Consider the following 11,641-nt stretch of genomic DNA (forward strand, 5'->3'; position numbering starts at 1 on the left):
CGCGACTTGCGCCGGTTAACCTAACTAATGCTCGTCAAGCGTTAGGTTACTTACCAACGGAGAACTTACCTGACTTAACCTATCAAAGTGCATGGATGTTTCGTTTCTCCGATTCCGGACAAGTAGAAGTAGCCCCTGATTATGTAATCAAAAAGGTGTAACTACCTACCTAGATAGGTAGGTACAGAGTACTGTACTGTATTAGCCACGATTTCCACAGATGTGCACTGCGATAAGTATTATGTAATATGTGGCGCATTAGTTAACTGGTGTGGCGCCATTCCTACCCAGCCACAGAGCGCAGGTACCTAGCCCTGCTTGGGAGCTTGGGACTTCCCAACCACGCCACCGCGAACTCCAGAGTACTGTGCCTCATAATGACCAGTCCTGGAGTCACAGTCCAAGGCAGTGCACAGCTCTGCTCTGTCATATCCACTGATGAGCACTTGTTTACCCAGGCAACAGTACGGAGTAATAGGTAAGTACCTTCGCAAGCATGGCTGTTGCTGAGCAGTGGTTTCATCATTTCTAGTATCGAGGGCAACGGCAAAATACCAGAGTTAGTAATAGTAGGTGGCAAGCTGCGCCTCATAGTAGCTCTGAATTTCTATTCGGGTGGATTAACCACGGCATTCCTGGGATCTCAGGCAGTGAGCAGTGACGGGATGGGCAGTCCGAAGCTCGGTGAGAGAACCTGAAGTCATTTTGCTCCGGTGGACGTATTCGTACATGCCAGCCATGACGATTTGGAGTTTTGGACAAGTCACGTTGCCGAGGAACTCACAAATGCCATCACCTCACCTCTTCCAAGAGTGATTTGAGTTGGAGCTTTCACCGAAAGAAGTACTCTAACTCAGGATGTCGATCATGATGCCCGAACCTACTCGCAATTGCATCTCGCACATAGTACAGAGGACTCCGTAGAATGTCTTTGGGAGTCAGTAGTTAGGTTATTCTTATTCTCCGCGTATGAAAGATTCCTACCCAAATGCTTAAAACCCTTGACCAAGCGTTCAGCATCAAATCAGCGAGTTGCATTCTTCCACGAGAACCGAAGTCCAGGGTTGTGATTTGTTCGCAGTTCTGTCCGCAGTATTGTTAAGAGCACTGCCTCACCCTTGGCATGGGTCCTCAACTCCGGATGTCCGTGAGCCGCCGATTCCCAACGAAAATCGAGGTTGAGGATCAGCAGCGTGCGGAGATCTGCACAAGTGTCTTGTTAATGACGTCAACTCGACAACTCGACCGATCGAGAGCTTCGACGCTAGGTCTAGCCCTTTTTTCCCCCTACAGAATTAGGTACCGGTAGTGTAATAGTTAGTGGGAGCCCGAGCTTGTCTGCATGTGAGATCATGCCTGTCAAGGAGCAGAGCGTCGAAAGTCATTTCCGTGTAGCTTACTGCATTTGCACTTCGGCAAACTTGCTTCAAAATGGTCCATGGTTCAGATTGACCATACCTCCCTGTCTTGAGAAAATGATGGTACTTTTCTGGCTGCTATCTGCACTGCACGTCGAGATTCAACTTTTCCACCATGCAGGCAGACGAAACTGCCAGGTTCGAACATACATGTAGTATATTATCTGTGTTAAGGCATAAACTGAGGTTGATAGCAGTCTTTTCAACCGACTTGATCCATTGGAAATAAACCACTATGTTACAGTAGGACAAAAAACCTGGTTAAGAAACGTTCGGCCAGAATCTCTCCTCCAGCCAGAGCACCTGCTTCCACCAAGCCAGACACTTCCCTCTTTCCCGCTCACCCTCCTCCGCACCCTTAACCCGCCCCGCCAGCTCATCCAAGACGTCCCCGATCGTATTGACAAATTTCTCAAACTCGGGACTGGTCCAATTGGGGATGAACTGGCGGCGCAGGGATCCGCCGTCGAGGTCACGCTCGTGACCGGCGGAGAAGGACGAGGGCGATGCACCGGACACGCACGACGAGCACTGCGCCATCACGTCCGCAGCATAACGCCATGCTTGTAGGTAGCAATACTCGGTGGCATAGAGTACCGTCATCCCTTCCAGCAAGGAAACGCCGGGGCTGGTCGCGGACATAAACAGATCGATATACGCGTGGGTGATGGGCGATGCGCCAAAGATATTACTTCCCGGACCGCAGTCCCCCGGCTCGTTGGTCGCCGATGCAGGCATAGCCGTCAAATCCAGCCCATCTTGTTTGGCAACGTCGTCGAAGAATCGTAACTCCCGCTGGATGTTGACCAGCGCCTCTACCAGGATGTCAAAGACTCGCTGCTCCGTCGTCGGTGTCCCGCATTGCTTCGTGTTGGGGTTGCACGGCCGCAGCGTCACTTTGGTCAGCAGCCCGCCGATAAATCGCACGTATGCCTGTGCGTAGAGGTGGTCCTGCGCCAGCCATTCCGAGAGCACTTTCTTGCTGATCTGGCCCTGGCCCGCCCTGTTCAAGAATGGGTGCTTGGTCGCGCGCTCAAACGCCGCTTTGTTGGTGGACTTGAGCAGCCTCGTGAGCGGTTCCGTCGCCATTTTTCAGTGGGATCACATCGGCTCGATGTGTAGAGTGTTATAATTGCTTGTCGGTTCACTGCGGGGTGCAGGTACAATTGAATGTTGTTGGCTTTGCCGGTGAGCCAAAAACAAAAGCCAAGCGAATAATATAGCTGCTCATGAGCTTTACTGCGGGGTTCCAAGAAACGAATTCGATATCAAGTATCAACAAAATGGATTTTCATATGAACCTCAAACTTGGCTCGAAGCTTGGTCTTTTTGGATTGCCATCATGTCGCTGTAGAGATACTCGGCTTGATTATGACAATGGACGTTGCCATGACGTAAAAAGCAACACTCAAATTTGTTTGCTCAGACTACTAGTTACTGACCGAAAAACTGATGCGAAGTCGAAAGACAAAGAACACACCGCGAGTCAACGAAGTCAATGACGGAACAAGGGCGCTTTTGTCCCGATTCATCTCGCATTTGTTCCCAGAGCCCTGACCACAATACCCCTTGGCTTACCGCCGTCAATGTCATCCGCGTGATGTGGTCCACTCCAACCCGTCACAATTTCCCAGTTTCCACAATCTTCCTGAACACGGAGCTCCTCCGCGTCCGCCTCACTCACACGGCGCTCCACTTCCTCTTTCCAGGCCGCTTCATGCTGCCGAAATGAGTGAGCCAGAGGACCGAGCATCGACTCCGGCCACATCGGCTTTAGAGCCCAGTTGATCGAGCTGGCCTCCCACGGACGCATCTTCCCCTCCATGGCCAAACGGGATGCCAGAATAATACGGACCATGGCCTCCAGCGTGTAGCGCGCATCATTGCCCGCATTGTGCAGGTGCCATCCGATGATACCGACACCCATGAGCACAACGCTCAGCGCCCGGCAGTTCTCCTCACGCTTCAGAACCTGGAAGAGCGTGCTCGTATCCATTGTGTCGATAAAGGTGGGCTGAGTAGACTCCGCAGTCTTGGTGGTGTCATCGGTTGTCGATTGTCCGCTCAGCGCCTCCGGCTGGAACACAGCGCACCCGAGACTGCGAAGATACCGGATGTCGGACTGAACGTCATGCCCAACGAGGACAACGTTTCTGCGGCGAAGTTTGTGTTCCTTAATCTCCCCCTTACGGTGCCGGCCATTGCTGGGAGCCGTCGAATTCGCCGAGTAAGGGGGATAGAAGCAGCTGTTCACCACCTTGGCAATGTCTTGGAGAGATACCCATTCGCTCTGCCCAAAATCAAACATATCCGGACACCCTTGCACAAACCTGTGGTTGACGATATGGCGACGCTCCTTGACGCGGAAATGGCGAGAGCGAATGAAATCGGTCCAATTGCGCCCACGTTCTCCAGGAGCCACACCCACAAGGTCCAAGGTGTCTAGGGTGGATACTCCTATCTCAGTGATGACATCGCGGGAAGACCTTTCATCGGACTCAACGTCCACACAGATGAAGATGGGCTCCATCGCAGGATCAAAGGGACTAGGCTCGTGTAAGTTGAGCGGCCGCAAAGTGAAGGTCTGCTCGTCCTGTCCATCCTCAGCAGCGCTTGCCCGCTGCGGCAGCAGGCCGAAGAAACACATTCCCCGTCGCAAGGCATGGGCCCATTCCCGCTGTTTTTTCAGCTTTATCGACCGTTTCCTCGCCCTCTCTGTTCTCCTACTGGCATTCACAGCAAAAGATAACATCTTCCGATATTCTTGGATGGACTCTTTTGAAAGGCCAGAAGGCTCGGGAGGAGCCTGCTTTTGAGTGTTGCGGCGACATTCTTCCACCAGTCTTTCCTTGTCCTTGCTGCTCGAGCACTGACCCAGATACTGGGGCTGCGGTGCCTCCTCGTGAAACCTGAGGAGCAGGCCATAATTGGGATCCGCAGGAAGGGCCAATTCGCATTTGCACCTTTTCCTGACTTTCTGCAGAAACTCCTCAACTTGAGCCGCTCGCACCAGGATCAGGGGATTTTCAGAGACATTTCTTGGCGGCAGGATGTAATATCTGTGTGTCCCTCTCTGTTACTCCGGGGCGTTCGTGTGACCGGGGAGTCCGGTCTGGAGATTTACTTACAGGTCCCATCTCTGTTTCCAGAATCGTCCGCTATCGAAAAACACCTTGGCAATTTCGTGGCCTTTCTGACCACTGAGGTACTTGTAAGGCAAGCGGGCGATGGCAGCCAAGGGACAAAAGCCCTTTTCAATGGCCGTCGCATCCGCCTTTTCGCCAGACTCGAAGATTGAACTGTCACGCTGGTACCACGGTTTCTTGGTGGCAGGTTTCTCAACCTCGGAAGCATTGTGACTGGCACTGGCGGTGCTTGCAGGGGGGGCTTCGGTATCAGTCATTGCCTCGTTTCCCGATGACGTGTCTAGGGAAATCTGACTCTGTTGACTGGGTCGCTCTGAATTTCTGTCCAGCAGATGTCTATCCCGCTTGAAGAGCAAAGCCAACCGCGCTTCCCGGTCCATGGCCTGACTGTGCGGCTAGTGCAATTACAAGAGAGAGTATGCAGAGAAGAGAAGTCGTGCAACCGGAAGAAATGAAGAAAATAAAGGCCAACAGCACATGACGGAACACAAACGGAAAGAAGCGTCCTCCCACTGACTAGGCTCGACCAGAGTCATAATGACACCGGCTAGGCGGATACTGGCAGTGAATCGGCACTATGGTGATGTCGGATGAAAAGCTAAGTTCAGGGAGAGATTGTGGTGTGATGGTGATACGACTGGGCATCGGCGCGTTCACGTTCAGGTTGTAACGTGGACTCTCATGCCTAATCAGGCATTGGCGAGAATATGACGCAGAAAATCTGCATATACAGTAGATCAACGAGCTTTTGACTGGTAGAAATGGTGAGAGTCGTAGACAAGTTCTTTAGCAGTTGACTGTCAAACTGATTAGATAAGCACGGATCACCGGATTTGGAAATCGTTTTGAGGTTCTCGTAACCAGACCGGATTAAGGATTATCCGATTAAACAGTCGCACTGCAGACTGACTGACAGTGACTACTCGTACAGTAAGTAGTACTACTACTGTACGCCTTGACTCGGGCAAGCGCAGTGAAGCTGGTTTCTGTGTTATTCACAACATTTCTTTTGCCAGGCTTGTTTTGCCGATTGCGGACATTCTCATCACCTGGACTGCCCTTGGGTCACATGACCCTGAACGGGCGTGAAGCCCTGAACCGCAATCAGCATCCTAGCAAAACCATCCTTGATAGGTCCCCAGCGCAAGCCTTCCAGTAGTTGCAACAATGACAGATATTGCAGACGACACCGGAGGCGTGATTTTTGACGGGCCCTTTGACCCGGACGCGCAAGCCACCGTTTCTGATTTCACCGACTACACTGAGTACCTCCCTTGTGACCTTATCCGCTCTCTGACCCTGATCCGCAAGCTTGATGAGAGATACCTGGACGAAGCGCAAAAGGTCCACGAGCTCACTAAGATCCATGGACAACTCCCAAATCTGCCCCCCGAGTCGCGACCCAACCCGCGCGAACTCCGCCAACAAATATCACTGCATCTCGACCGTGCTCTGAACGCGCGCGAAGCCTCCTACGCGGAGGCATGCCGCTTGTACGACGTGATTGACCGCCATTATGATCGCATATGCAGCATAAAGAAGAAGCTAGAATCCCTTCCTAAACCGACCCCGGAAGAACCATCTGCTTCTGCGACACAGTCGCCAACGAATAAACGTTCTCGCGCCGGGAAGAAGGGAGAGACCGTCACTCCGCGGATTACATTGCGGCTCGATGGCCAGGGCAGGGGTTCACTTTCCAGGTCGCGAGGTCGACGATCTGTGCTCAACGGGTTGAATCCGGACTCCCCCATAGCCAGTACCGAGCAGTCGGACAGTGAAGTCGCCCCCAAAGCGCCGGCCCGTAAAGATAAGGAGGCGGAGCCACCCGCGGTAAAGAAGGAGAAGCAGCCGCCTAAACGTGGTGGGAGATCGGGGACGAGTGGTGGACGAGGTGGTGCGACCTTGTCGACAAGTGCCGCCCTTGCGCAACTCAAACCGCCTCCGGAGGATGCAAAGAAGGGCAGCGAGGATCTTCCCTGGCTGCGTCTGACCGACTGGGAAATGGCGAGGCTACGGAAGAAAATGAAGAAGAATGCGAACTGGCAGCCAAGTGAGATCATGATCAACCGGGAGCTCGCTCAGGCAGGCCGAGGGTGGGAAGGCTACCGGGCCGCTAAGGCTCGAGCGGAGGAGACGGGAGAAGAATTAATTGATTGTGACGATATCATGAATAACTACGTTCCGGGTATGCTCATCCGCAAATCAGAAGCGGCGGCAATGGGTGCTACGCTGGAGGAGACAAAGACTAGCAACCGTGGCATGATGCTCAATGAGGCGAAGCGGTTGAAGCGCGAGAACATGGCGCGCGAGCAGGCTGCCTTGGCCGCGGCTTCTGCAGCGGAGAAAGCGGGGAAGGGCGAGGGAGACAAGGGCGTGAACGACGATGTCAAAGGGGGAGAGAAGAAAAATACGCGCAAGCGAAAGGCCGAGGAGGCGGCGGAAGATGCAATTCCAGCAAAGAAAGGCTCGCTAGATCGGACGGATGCCACAGTGGCCGAAAGAGCTACGGGAGCAGCTGCCGCTGCTGGGCGGCGGAGGTTGCGGACGACATCGCCAACACGGGCCGAATCGACCACGACACAACCCTCCGGACCGTCCACGACTACACGTTCTTCTACGAGGCGACGATCGGCTGCGGCTAGTGCCGAGCCGTCGGTGGGGCCCACTTCACGGGAGCACCTGCGGCGGAAGAGCACGACGCCAGCGGCGACGTCGACCGATGCGGCCGGAGGCACGCGAAGACGCAAGCGGCCAGCGCCTGGGCCGGTGTCAGCCAACAAAGATGGCGGCGCGGCCGTCAGCTATGGGCGGCGCAAGTCCAAACCGACCAAGAAAAGATCGTCGGCAGGCAAGGAGATCAAGGTGGAGGGTGACTACCGGATTGATGAGGATGGTGTTTTGGAGGAAATTGATCCCAACGAGCCTCGGTACTGTCTCTGCGGCGATGTCAGTTTCGGGACGATGATTTGCTGTGAAAACTCAGAGGTGAGTGATTGTGCTTTGGGCTTGGTAGCAGGCTGGATTGTCTAACGGGGAATAGTGTGATCGGGAATGGTTCCATCTCGAGTGTGTGAACTTGACCGAGATCCCAAGCCGGACGACCAAGTGGTACTGTCCAGAGTGTCGGGTCAAGCTGAACAAGAACCCGGACGGGATGGAGAGAGTGGGACGGCGATGAACTCGAGCAACGCTAAAAAAAGATCCTGACGGCCTGAGGCAGGTTCCCTCAAAAAGGCCCAAAGCTTCTCGAACCATTGTCACGTGACTTCGACCCGGATACGACGGATCCGAGGGCGCAGGGCTTGGCGGATCTCAGAGTCTCGGAGAAAACGGGGCGGGGCGTAGTAGTATCTTGGCGCCCGCCATTGTGCATGACTCCTCCGTTAAGCTGAGGAAATTCTCCCGACTTCCCGAGTCTCCGAAGTTCCAGAAACCAGAGGCGCCCAGACACGTCACAACGAATGCATTATTCATGGCTCTGTAAGGTGTTGGACAGAAGGGGTCTGCATTGTATCAATAACAGGTGCTTTGTTCATCATAAGAGGAACTCGTACGGAGTATGCCGTGCTTAGTAACAAAAATCGTTGCCTGGAGAGCATTCAATACTGAAGAAAAGCCGCAGAGCGAAACCTCAGACCTTTTTTATCCGCAAGGCGGGAAAGGCAGTCGCTTTTCCTTAGTAATCATTACTAAAGCCGCTCGTATACGCCGTACTTCCCGTGGAGGCGTGGACCAAGACAAAATACTCTCATCCAGGCCAAGCCGATGGCTGAGTAGAGAGTAGAGTATATCAGGCTCCTGGCTCCCCGACGTCCTTTCAAAGAGATCGAAACATGGTCGACTGGACTCGATCGCTTCGAATACATGCAGTAATCGATCACCACGAGTCTTCTTCTCTAGCCTGATCCCACGATCATGGCCCGCATCCGCTGCACCGAAGTCAACTTCTTCTGCCCCGTCGAGGCCACCACGTTAGGATATTACCCGAACCTCGGCGCGAATGCGTTCTTCTGCGCGGCGTTTGGGCTCTGCGCGATCGGGACGATCGTGATTGGCATTTGGAAGCGAACATGGACGTTTACGCTGGCGGTGGGCGCGGGGTTGATTCTTGAGACTGTCGGTGCGTCTACCCATGAGTTATCCATGTAGCAAGCATCATATAGTACTACCCTACTACGCTGTTGTAAAAGAGGAAACTGACGGATGGGTAAAAAAACCCCGAGGTCAATCAAGGCTACGCAAGCCGCATCCAAATGTACTACAATCCCTGGTCCGAATCCTTCAAGACGCAACTCGTCTGCATCATCCTTGCGCCGACGCTGCTCTGCGCGGGCATCTATCTGACCCTCAAGCACGTAGCGCGGGCGGTTGGCCCGACACTGTCACGCATTCGCCCGCGCCTCTACCCATGGATCTTCCTGCCCTTTGACATCTTTTGTCTCTGCCTGCAGGCGATCGGCGGCGGGATCGATGCCGCCGCGACGGCTAACCCTGATAATGTGAATTTTGGCATGCTGGATGTCGGCAACGGTATCATCATCGCGGGGATTGTCCTACAGGTCGTCAATCTCGCGGTGTTTGGCGCCTTGTCGGCGGATTTCTTTTACGCAGCCTGGAAGCATTTCCGCTCTACATCGCCCTCAGATGGGGATGAGGATCCGGGACGACAGATTTGGACCGCGAGGCGGTTCCGCATCTTCTGCTCGTCGATTGCGGCGGCGTATGTTGGGATCTTGGCGCGGTGTATCTATCGGTGTGTATCATCAGTCCTTCAGAATTCTGGTTCGTAGGGCTCTTGCTGACTGATGTTCAAAAGAATTGCCGAAATGGCCGGTGGCTGGGGGTATGTCTATCTCCCACGCGCTGTCATTGAACACGTCGCTAACCCAAAGGCAGTAATCCCATCATGCGCGATGAAATCTCCTATATCATCCTTGAAGCTACGTACGTTTTCTGTCTTCCAACTCCCCTGGATCTCAACTAATTGGCACTTAAGACTGGTCCTGTACGCCTCCATCCTCCTCACGATCTTTGCTCCCGGCCTGTTCTTCCCCGAAATGGGCTCGGGGCCCGCCTCCAAGATTGCTGAGAAACACGCCGATCAGGAATCGGTGTCGAGAAATGAGAATGAGAACCCCTCGGGGAGTGAAGCCACTCCGGGCGTCGCGGGGGCGAAGCGTCAATGATAATGACCTTTTCTTCAGCTACAACCCTGCTCTGAGTACTTATAGACTTTTGTGTATACAGTGATGCCGTTTGTACAGTTCCCATTTAACCATAACCATGCCCCTACAAACCCCGTCCCATTATACTATATGCAAAATTTCCGTCAGATACTTTCAGTGAATCGGCTGCTTCGGCTCCCGTCATGCCGCGACAGACTTCGCCCCAGTGCATCTGGTCGTACAAAAGACGATGACGGTGACAGCGACGATGCGGCCGGCGGCGCCGGTGGCAGGTCCACGACGTCCCGCGACTCTTCGACGTAGTCGTCATCGTGGGAGGACCCCGCGTCGGAACCTGCTCTGTCTCCGTTCCCGTTCCCAGTCCGGGTAAACCCTGCCGGCGACCGTGGCGACACCGGGCTGGCGGCCTCCGCATCGAGATTCGGACCCTTGAGCTCCGGGACGAGTTCGTCCTCCACACCGTCACCGTACCCGTCTCCACCGGTGCTTAAGGCCGGCGGGATTTTTCGCCCGGAGATCTTCTGGAAGCCGCGCTCCCCAGGCGCGGGTGCCACTGCGTCCCTTGTCGTTGATGACCGGCCTAACCATCGCTTGAATCCCGGGACCAGCGGCGTGTCGCTCGACCGATGCGATGCCATCTCCGCGGATCTCGCCGTCGGTTCTATGCCACGGTCGACGGCCCGTTTCCTGCGCCATCGAATGAAGAGAAAGATGAAAATTAAGACCAGGGAAAGACCAGCCACCCCACCCACGACTCCTCCGACAACCTTGCCAACGTCGATTCCTCCCCTGGACGTGCTGTCCGCATCCGCACTGATGGACGTTGCGGAGTTGCTACTGGTACTGGTAGTTGTATGACTTGTGTCAGCAACTGTATGAGAGCGTGTGCTGGAAGGAATGGATATTTGTGTAGACGTCAGCTGCGTAGTAGACGAGGTGGATGTGGCTGATGTCGGTGATGTAGTGCTGCTGTCAGACTCAATTGATGTTTCGGACGTAGTGCTGCTGCTTGATCCGGCCGATGTCGCAGACGTCCTGCTGCTGTCTGACTCGGCTGATGTCGCAGATGTGGTGCTACTGCTCGACTCATCGATTGGAGTCCGAGCCTCAGTCGGCGCTTCATCGGGCTGCGACACCAATGGAGTTGTTCCTGTATCCGGCTCCAATGTGGGCGACGGTTTCGGAGCATCGACCATATTTCGGACACCTGACGGCGGTTGGATTGTATCCAGTTCTTTGGCTGACGCGCCCTCAGTTGGCCGGTTCGTATTTGGGACAGCTATCTCAGGTTGCGCTGACACGGTGATCAGTCCGTACAAAGGATCCGACACTGTGGCTGGCAGGGTTGGGACGGTGTACTCGGTGACCAACGACTTGCCACTCTCCACTGCTACCTTGAACATTGTAACTACATCGGTGGCCGTGAGCGTCGCGACGTCATCCCTACGGTGGAGATTCTGCTTCAAATCATCGTGTGTGACTGCGTTAGTCCTCCGCCCCCCAACCACCTGCGAGTCAGAGGTATCGGCTCGATCATTGTGCCGGGCAACCAGCGTAACGGTGGTCCTCGAGCGCACCTCGGCGCTGAGGTGACGATGAAGCCTCCCATGATGATGGTGTGTCATTCTCAAACCCCCCTCTCCGTTCACTCGCCTCGCAGAACCTGATGGCAAGAATTCGATCGAGAATCAGCATACACAGGGGGCACGTTCCGACTTCAAGCTTTCAGACAACGGTTCTCGACAGGAATCAATTGCTGCTGACGTCCAAACGAACAAAGCATGAAGAGACTTGGTCGGAAGCCAAGAATCGGTGCATCTGCCGGGATCGCACGACGAATTGAAAGAAAGGGAGCGAAAAGGCAGGGATAGTATGGAGGATTCCAAGGAGA

At 54.3% G+C, this 11,641-nt stretch overlaps 5 protein-coding genes across 5 annotated transcripts; 2 read left to right on the plus strand and 3 right to left on the minus strand.

Moving 5' to 3' along the window:
* Nucleotides 1-1,679: 1,679 nt before the first annotated feature.
* Nucleotides 1,680-2,507, minus strand: VTN31DRAFT_5547 (uncharacterized protein; the record flags this gene model as incomplete). The annotated part of the gene is made up of 1 exon (XM_069406058.1): nucleotides 1,680-2,507. The coding sequence occupies one exon, from the start codon at nucleotides 2,505-2,507 to the stop codon at nucleotides 1,680-1,682; it is 828 nt and encodes a 275-aa protein (XP_069259704.1).
* Nucleotides 2,508-2,946: 439 nt separating this feature from the next.
* On the minus strand, nucleotides 2,947-4,944 carry VTN31DRAFT_5548 (uncharacterized protein; the record flags this gene model as incomplete). The annotated part of the gene is made up of 2 exons (XM_069406059.1): nucleotides 2,947-4,477; nucleotides 4,547-4,944. The coding sequence occupies 2 exons, from the start codon at nucleotides 4,942-4,944 to the stop codon at nucleotides 2,947-2,949; spliced, it is 1,929 nt and encodes a 642-aa protein (XP_069259705.1).
* Nucleotides 4,945-5,731: 787 nt separating this feature from the next.
* Nucleotides 5,732-7,742, plus strand: VTN31DRAFT_5549 (uncharacterized protein; the record flags this gene model as incomplete). Its single annotated transcript, XM_069406060.1, has 2 exons — nucleotides 5,732-7,549; nucleotides 7,605-7,742. The coding sequence occupies 2 exons, from the start codon at nucleotides 5,732-5,734 to the stop codon at nucleotides 7,740-7,742; spliced, it is 1,956 nt and encodes a 651-aa protein (XP_069259706.1).
* Nucleotides 7,743-8,479: 737 nt separating this feature from the next.
* VTN31DRAFT_5550 (uncharacterized protein) lies at nucleotides 8,480-9,750 on the plus strand (the record flags this gene model as incomplete). The annotated part of the gene is made up of 5 exons (XM_069406062.1): nucleotides 8,480-8,684; nucleotides 8,798-9,317; nucleotides 9,381-9,407; nucleotides 9,461-9,508; nucleotides 9,561-9,750. The coding sequence occupies 5 exons, from the start codon at nucleotides 8,480-8,482 to the stop codon at nucleotides 9,748-9,750; spliced, it is 990 nt and encodes a 329-aa protein (XP_069259707.1).
* A 143-nt stretch (nucleotides 9,751-9,893) lies between these two features.
* VTN31DRAFT_5551 (uncharacterized protein) lies at nucleotides 9,894-11,375 on the minus strand (the record flags this gene model as incomplete). The annotated part of the gene is made up of 1 exon (XM_069406063.1): nucleotides 9,894-11,375. One exon carries the CDS (start codon nucleotides 11,373-11,375, stop codon nucleotides 9,894-9,896), a length of 1,482 nt encoding a protein of 493 aa, XP_069259708.1.
* Between the last annotated feature and the right edge of the window lie 266 nt (nucleotides 11,376-11,641).

This window comes from Thermomyces dupontii (assembly GCF_041956625.1).
Source record: "Thermomyces dupontii strain NRRL 2155 unplaced genomic scaffold VTN31scaffold_5, whole genome shotgun sequence".
NCBI lineage: Eukaryota > Fungi > Ascomycota > Eurotiomycetes > Eurotiales > Trichocomaceae > Thermomyces > Thermomyces dupontii.